At 35.8% G+C, this 9360-nt stretch overlaps 1 protein-coding gene across 1 annotated transcript; it reads right to left on the reverse strand.

Moving 5' to 3' along the window:
* On the reverse strand, positions 1-7812 carry LOC113498261 (cathepsin L1-like). Its single transcript, XM_026878208.1, has 8 exons — positions 7481-7812; positions 6749-6901; positions 5090-5212; positions 4319-4452; positions 3656-3788; positions 2175-2335; positions 1517-1651; positions 1-1103 (listed from the first exon to the last, which is right to left on the reverse strand). Exons 1-8 carry the CDS (start codon positions 7808-7810, stop codon positions 1043-1045), a joined length of 1230 nt encoding a protein of 409 aa, XP_026734009.1. The 5' UTR covers positions 7811-7812; the 3' UTR covers positions 1-1042.
* Between the last annotated feature and the right edge of the window lie 1548 nt (positions 7813-9360).

Here is a 9360-nt window from a genome sequence, read left to right on the forward strand (position 1 = left end):
CATCCATACATCCATACTTACAAACTTTCGCCTTTATAATAGTAGTAGGACATGTTAGTAAGTAGAGTAATGCAGTTGCCCGCTACTGCGTCCGCGTGGTACCTAACTAGGAGAATAGGTTGAGGATAAAAACATGTAAGAAAATAAAAATCATGATATGAGAACTAGCCATGTCAGACATTGTTATTAGAAGAAATGATGTTATTATAAATTCTTCTCGACTTTCATGGATGATCATTGATCTTGGAACCCATTTAGATCTCACTTATTTTGACGTTGAAGTCAACAGACTGAAGCACATATAACAGTATTGAACTTAGCTCTCATTTCAAGATTTCCTATCGTAATACCATGAGAAGAAATATCGAAACAAATTCAGGGGTTGTATTTTCATACATCCTTGCTACAGCCCATCCCTTATACCACAAGCCAAGCTCAAACGAACGCGGCAAATAGTTCGCCATCCATTGCCGGCGAATAGAGAAAACTGGTATAAATGAATTAAGAATTTAACTCCACAGCGACCACTTGAATTAGCCGCGTTCTCTGCGTGGTAGTCTCAAAATAACTTATTTCCCTATTTTGTTGTTATTTATTTTCTTTTAATTTAATTAGGTAATGTTCTAAGGTGTAAATGTGAATTTGGTTTTACGTGTTGTTTGTTTAGTAAGATAGGGTGTTAATTAACCCAGTTACATAATTTTAAAACGAATTCCTCCCTTGAGAATTTAGTCCTTATACCGCGGTGGAATTCACAAAAATTTAACTCACCTGCACAAAGATTCTCAGACTCAGAACAAGCTTGTGTGGAACTCACAAATGCTTGTCCAATGTGGCCACTTTGCTATCCGTGCACTCGAAGTATTGTGTTTAAGTGTAAAACAGGCAATCAATTCAGCTTATGACGGTACGTTGCTGGTATATCTCGTCCAAGATGCGAAAAACAACCGACAAAGCAGTTTTTACATGGTAACATATTATTATATTTAACCATTTTTTTTTTAATAAAAAGGCAAAGAAAATGTCAATACAAGACGTTTATTTACAACTCTACGTAAGTCGCCATGTTTGTCACTCCGCATCGGTTTAGCCCTCTCCTTATCCTAAATCAAATAAAATACTTTACTTTTAAGACAATTCACTTTCTAGCTTTACAAAGTCCCCTTGTCATCCAACTCAAACATTACTTTACCATATCAACTGTCTTTTAATTTAATTTTAAACTCTGCTTTTAATCGTTTTTTGACCAATGGAAATAAGGTTAAAAATTAACTATCCAATACTGATGAATAAATTTTTTGTATCGAGAGGTCCACGGTAATTAAAATCAAGGCCAAAAACCAGACTCGGAACAAGCTTTTGTGGATCACATACATAAATAAATTGTTCTACTTGGTAATCGAATATCAGTAGTCCAGTACTCATAATACAAGCTTTACTTAGTTTAAAACTAGATGGCGTTGTTTAAAACTTGTTGATTATTGAACATTACCTATAATAGTTATTGTCACATTACCTGATATATCCGTCTTCGCCCCAGTTCTTGCCCCACCAGTTGAGCAGAACCCAGTACTCCGGCGTGTAGCCCACCAGCAACATGGCGTGGTTCATCTGCCAGGGAGTGCAGAACAGATCGTCGTATACACCGTTCCTTTATGACAGAGAGGAATCGTTTAAAAGCTAAGAAAGTTAAACGGTTGTAGGTTACAAATGATGTCGATAATTTGACTGCACGGATAACTGACTGGTAATGATTTGTGTAAACATGCATTCGTGAATCACAATACGACATGTATAGAGGTTTTTTTTTTACTTATTAAACTTTGTTTTTGTAAAATAAGAAAGGTTTTGTTTCGCACTATTGTTTTTAAATAGCAACGCGATTTGATACGTTTGCTGCCGCAATTGGGTTTGGCGTGATGACCTATACCAGTCGGCAGTTCATGCAGCCATATTACCAGCTATTAGTCCCTCTCTCTCTCTTCCCTCCTTCCATTTATCTCGGTATATGTATGGCTAAGAGAAGCCAGTTCTAAGTGAGAGTGTAAGTCCTATCATCTTCTGGTGGAGATCGTTATCTTTTGTTCTTAACTACCCAGTGAGCGATTATTTTTGCCTAAATCTCACTAAACCGAAATTAACCAAACAAATAATAACTTCGTACAAGTTCTTACCTGTATAACTGAAATGTGAAGGGTGCAGCGTTAACAGCTACAGCTAGAGGTCCGATAGTGGCCAGGGTTCGTTCGATAGCCGCCTCGTCGCCCGCCGGGAGTGTCGCCCAGCGGCGCGCGCGGGCCCGCACGCGGTACATGTCGTATTTGCATCTACCTCTCTATGGAAGAGGAAATTGAGGGTATTACAAGAAAAAGGGTAGGTACAAGTGGGGTACAAATCGGTTTAATGAAAAATTAATTTGCGATACCGCTAAATCAGTGTAACAACTTATGCTTCGATTATTATTTTTCGTATTTTATGATAAAACAATATAGCGGTACCAGACAAAGATCTTCCGTGCAAATTACGGGTGTTTACCTATGTATAATGGTCCATAAGAAACAGGTTGGTGACAAAGGGATTGACAGTAGTACCTCGGTAATTGGTTCTATTTTGCCTTTAAGTAACTCTTAACTTAAGAAAAAATATCACATTATTAAGGCATGATATTAAATCAGTTAGCTCTAGACTAAACTAACGCGTAACTACCACTACGGCCTTAGGATTTTTAACTTTTCATCCTAAACTGAAAAAAAATAAACCCATAAAACAATATGTATTCTGCAGAAAATTAAATAATTTAAGAGGTTTTCAATATGAAAATAATTATTTTTTTACTCGATAATACTGTTCCCAATGTATAACAGATTAAATCCTTTTGGCGCCGGCTTTTGATGTATTCCGTTAATTAATTAAGCAAATTGATAAGCCCGTTCGCTAAGGATTAATTTTATAAAAGAATAAATGAAAGAGATTGCTACATATCTGCTATATGCAAGTGGTAATAACTACTTATTATGTTGTAGGTAATGAATTTGTCACAAAGGAATAATTTCGGCACCAATATTAAAATTGATATGAAATATTTTGTGCTATGTAATATTCGACCGCGTTTGGGAGATTTCGGTGAAATTTCAATGAAGTCCCTTTCGACAAATTAATTGAAAATAATATTGGTTAAAAAGTTGTCGCACATGTGAAGAAAAATCAAGAAGTAACAGGCGCATTCGTATTCTTTATGTACCTACGTACCTGTGGAACTCAAATTGGCAAGTGTTCCCTAATGGTATGACCATGACACAAGAAACCCATGACCCATGCTTATAATATTTCACAATTCCTTATACCTTAAGTGATAGCTATCGGTAAAATAATATGTACAACATCCCATGTTTTCTAGAACATTTGTTATAAATTATGTCATTGAATACTTGTACTTTTGTAATTGATTTGCCCAGCATTGGGCGTTTACGGGATATTATTATTCATTTATTGAGCAGTCACGCGTAACATTACACACGGCTCAATTTATCTTAGATTAAAATTCTCACTATTTCGGAACATCTCCATATATGTACCCAAATTGCACTTTAAAACGCACGATATCTTCCCATAAAGCATCTCGTGAATTAAGAGAGATACAAAGATTAATATACACCTTGCCAACATAAGGATACTGCGACTCAGTGAGAAGTCCATCTCTAGCGGCGTACCGGAGAGCAGCTCGGAGTGATCCACCGTCACAGCCCGCGTTGCCATCCTTGTAACTGCAGTCCACTATCTGTTGGGGACTTGAAAAGAAATGGTTTTTAAATGTGGGAAGTAGAACAGCGGTGAGAGTGTGGCAATCTTTCCTAGATTAAGTGCAGCTAAAATATCATATCTCAAAGCTAAATATTACCGAAACAATCGTAGTTTCGTGAGCTCCTAGCCAATTAACAAGCGGTCGTTGAGACAAAGACGGAGTTCCGTGCACACTTATGGAAACAAATATTTTTTTTCTAATACAAAGGATTTTTATATATCGTTGTCCTGCACTATGTCATAAGATTTTTTGTTTGAACATCCTGCCGCATCTGTTAATCAATCAATCAGACTATCGAGGTCCACAGCTGAACAAAGGCTTCCCCAATTTGAGTCAAAACACCCGTTCCTTTGCCTTCCTCATCCTATCCGAGTCACAAACACACTCACTCAGAATAGGCTTTCGTTGATCACAAAAACTCTTGTCCTACACGGGAATCGACCCAAAACACGTCAAGCTCAGTGAGTTTGGCTTGGTGACCTTAACCATTCGGCTGTACTAATCCTGATGATTTACCTCAATTCGCCCCAATAGCCATGCTTCTTGTAAAGCTGCGCCTGCATCGCGTGGGCGACAGCGAAGGCATAGCAGGCGCCGCAGTCATGCTGCTCTTCGAGACGAGGGCGGAAGCCTTTGGAACGCCAGTCAAACTGGAATGAAGCGACTAATTATTGATTCTACAAATCATGCTGATGAATGTAATTTACAAAAAGCCTTCCTTATGTATAAAAATGAATTGCTGTTCAAAACTCGGCTGAACCGATTTGGCTTACTTTAGTCTTGAAATATTCGTAGCAGGCCAGGAAGGGCCAAACGGTTTTAAAAAATGGAAAAATTGCAAAGACAAAAAATGTACATCAACTGTTAGGTCGTACTTAAATCGTCGGGATAGCTAGTCGGATATAAAATGTACCTATTGAAACTCTATTTAAAACATAAAATCATAATGCTTATATTTCTAGTAGGCCTACAACAGGCGCTTAGGAGGTCATATTAAATAACCAATGACCTTAGGTGCACGTTTCTAAAATGTCATTCCCGTGGATACGAACCGGCAAGAAAATCCATAGGACACAGTTGAATGTTTCAAAATTTATTGTCAGAAGCAAGCATCCTTGCGTTTCCTTCATATACAATAATATTTTAAGAGAAGTAAAAGAACCACTGGTTTTCTTTATTAGTTAAACCCATATGCATAGACTCTATTCAACGCACAATCTTCTTCATTAGAGACCACATATATTACATGCTTAGTAAGAAGTTAGGGAAATTCTTATGAAAGCTTACCTTTTTAGGAATACTGTGTTTCAAACTCCTGCGGTAAGCGGTCCTGTGATGGTCTTCAGCGGGATCGAATAGCGGAAACGTAGGGAACAGCTTCAGAAACTTACTGAAGTACTCCTCGACGTCCTAAAAGATATAACACTCTGATAAAGTGCTGAAATTTATGCCGCGCTCTGAGGATCCTTTAGAACAACTTACGGTGTTAAAGTTTTTATTTAATTTAGTAAGTATAAATAGTAGATAGTTTAATGAATTAATACACGATTCTCTCGGTTTTATACTACCTAGGTTCTTTATTAAATGATGTAACGGTTTACTCACGCGTATTTATCGGGGTAGCCCGACTAGTTTCGGACCCAACCGGAGTCCTTAATCATGAGCAGACGTGGCGGGATCGCGAGTCGAACAGTTCGAAAACTAGTCGGGCTACCCCGATAAATACGCGTGAGTAAACCGTTACATCATTTAATAATGAATCAGTCTCACGATAGTTATTACAAAAATACCTAGGTTCTGCCTGTAAATGACTTTGCAATACTTGCAAATTTTTATATTTACATTATCAAAACTAAATTACATTCAAATCAATAGCTCTCTTCTTTTTTTTGTACGGTTGATGTCCAATCTGATGTTAGTTTTAAACAGCACTTATGCTTATAGTGCGCTGGTTTCTTCACGACGTTTTCTTTAACGATTTTCAACAGGGGATTATTACCTTGTTATACGCAATTGAATTCGAATAGACACAATGTTGGAAGCCGACAGGTCATCCCACAAGGTAACATCAGGTGGTTTTTAACGACTCTGGCACTAATTAATTTAATCCTTCTATCGCGGGGGTATCACAAACATTCAATTCCCAGACACAAAGACACCTCAGAACATTCAACAATATTAGGTAATCCTAGTTTCCATTACCTACCCCTTACGAAACAACTTCAATCACAACTGCTGTTGTACTAACGAACTACACTAATTACATGCATTGTCCTCTGTATTAATGAAGTTAATTCTGACATTAAAGGCTTATTATTGCTTAGATCGAATGCTAATTCCATGAATTCTATAGTAGCTATTACACAGGACTAATAACTAGATTTAGTTTCTACTACTGCGGGGATAATTGCTAGTGTTATTTATTTATAGACATGGTATTATGTTGTTGGTAGTTTAAAATAAATAAGCCGAGTATGATGCGCCGTTTTGTCTCTGGGGAGAAACAATTTAAGAAGCGGTGTTCAGTATAATTCTGATCCACAAGTACAGATTTTTATTTAAATTTTATTATTTAAACATGTTACTTTTGAATATCTAGGATGGATGTACTTAATAGGACTACAATTACGCCAATATACAAAACCTGCCTGAGTATTTCGTGCGGATCTTATAGTTTGAAAAAGGACTCCCACAGTAAGGGATTTATTTCCTTGTGTTGAGGGGAAATTCACATATATTCCATTCACAAGTACAAAGACACCTTCTGCGGGGATCGAACTCCCGACACGACACCCACCAGTGGGTTGCGAGTGCAGTTGCCTACAATTTTTTCCCTTAAGACGAGTGCCTTTTGGATCTATAAGGCGATTGCCAAATGCACTCATTTGTGCGGTTTATGGCATGTACCAAGCTTAGTTCTCTCCATAGTTTTACAAGAATGATTACCAGATCACCAAACCGGTTGAGATTGAGTGAGTATGACTGTTTCCCGATGAGGTAGTCGCGGTTGTGTTGGGCCACTCTTCGGAGGTTTTCACGCCACTTCGATAACGCGTCAAACTCATGCTGGAGCGACGAGTAAACCTTATTGTGGACTGACTGTAAGGAAATTATCATTATCATCGTTATCATCAGCCCATATTCGTCTACTGCTAGACATAGGCCTCCCCAATTGCATGCCATCGTAATCTATCTTCGGCTGCTCGCATCATTCAATGTAAGGAAACTTGTGAACCTCATTTTAAGAAGATCAAAGAAGAAATGTCAAATAACATGTAATATGTGGAAAGTTTTGTCAATTTCTACCAGTGTCGTGTAATGATCACGCATTGACACAATTTCTTCTTCGTTGCTTGCTTGTGATGTTCACGCGCGGAACATCGAACATCAAACATCAACTTTACTATGTCCCGCTTCTGACGGAAGAATCCCGTTATTTTCACTCAAAAAGTACCTACCAAACGACGCAAGAAAAAAAAGCACTAACGACAAATATAACCATGAAAAACTCACTGTACGGTATTCGGTAATCTATACGATATGTAATTTTTTTCTAATAAATAATCAAAAGCCCTTAATTATTTTACGCTAAACTACAACCCCTTAATTGATCGGACGAGTAAAGTCGCTACCTCCTACATTTTCCTACCTAATACACAAAAATGAAAGTATAATTACCTTATATTCGCCCCAATGCCAGTCTGGCAAGCCATCGTGTATAATCAGTCCATCTAATACATGACTTGCCACATAGTTGGCACTTTCTTTCATCCCGCACTGACTCACATTAAAACTTTTCAAAAAATCACCCAAACCTTCATTTTCTTTAACAAACTTTAATGATTTCTTCACAAATGTATCAGCTTTGCTTGTACATCGAGTGCATCTGTTAGTTTTGTAGTCTTGAAGTATAGATTTGATTTTATTAGTCGATTCCGTTATATTAATTGAATTTGTGATATGATATTGTATGTTAAGTAAAATGATTAATATGGATGTTATATACATTTTGTTTTATAATCTTGGACTAATTAAAATTAAGATTGAATACACCACATCACTTTTGAAGATAAATTGTCTTCCTAGATAATAATTAACTTGATTCAAATAAAATCACATTCGTCGTATAAAACTTTCTCCGAGTACTGTTTTAAATAATTTGCAATAATAACGATTCTTTGTAGAGCAACCGAAATATGTGAAATCAGCTGGATTTGTTGAATGCATTCGTCATGAAAAAGTGTTTATTTTTATTGGAAAAATACTGCAGACGGTTGCAGTTTTATTTAAAGTTTATTATTTCGGTAAGAAACAGTTTGTCACTTTTACATTTTACAGACATCTGTAATTTACTTTAAACAGAACTTTGTTTCTTTCCCGGTTTTCTCCATAGAGATGAAATTTTCACATTTTGGAAACGCTATATTCACTTAAATGTTTCGAAAGTGCCTCAAAACTTCTTATGATTTTCGTATGTTTTTGCTCTTGAGTTATAAGTTGTATTATAAAGGGTTGTAAATAAAACAATTTGTTAAATGTTTTGTCTAGAGAACTCATTCCTCTGTCACATCAATATACATTCACTGTTATTCATAATTTACAATATATCTTTTATACTATATGTATATATCAATCGCTCATCATTAAAATAACTAGAAATTCTATAACATCGCATATCAAAATGTCGCCTTAATCTACTTGACGTTCCAATGTTGCCAATAGCAAAAATATTTTCTAACATGTGTTGCCAACGTGAAATAAAATCATAGATGATTAAATAATACTTATCTATCGATCTAAATATACAAATTTAACTTTTATTTTTTAACTAATAGTTATAGAATATCCAGTTATTTGTTTCGCATCACCAATATACAGTTTTTCCACTATATTATAGCGTGAAGGAGCCTCCAGATACAACTAATGTGCTCCTACAAGAAAAAACATCTTAATAAGTTAATAAACATCAAAGGCTTAGTAAATAAACGTGGCGATGGTTTTTCGTTCACTATATTACTGTAAATACCTTTAATTACAAAATATACAGAATATATGAATACTAGTAATTTAAAGTTGTGCTAAAAAATATTCTGATACAAAAATAAGCACAAGTGAATAATTCTATTTATATTATGCAGAGCTTTAAATAATCTACGACCCTAAAAGTGACATTTCTACAAGAGACATTTCGATTTGCTCAAATGTGTAGAAGTGACAATTCGAAGTGACGTTGCGTAACACGAGGAAATGTCATCTAAATCATTGTTAACTTGTAGAAATATCAGTTACCTTGGCTTGCATAAACTGCTATTGAATTATTATTATTACAAATAATATAGTAAACGAAATACCTCATTACATGACTGAATAGTGCATTGACGTATTTATATTGTAAAAATCAACATACATTAACCATTTGAATATGATAATATAAATCACTTTTACGTTAAGATTTAAATACAACTGACAAAGAATTTATGAAATCTAGGAGAAAGCATAATACCATATTTTTGTTTGGTGACATTTAAAGCAAACTAAAATAGAAACAAAGTGATGCG

This window comes from Trichoplusia ni, chromosome 10 (genome assembly GCF_003590095.1).
Source record: "Trichoplusia ni isolate ovarian cell line Hi5 chromosome 10, tn1, whole genome shotgun sequence".
NCBI lineage: Eukaryota > Metazoa > Arthropoda > Insecta > Lepidoptera > Noctuidae > Trichoplusia > Trichoplusia ni.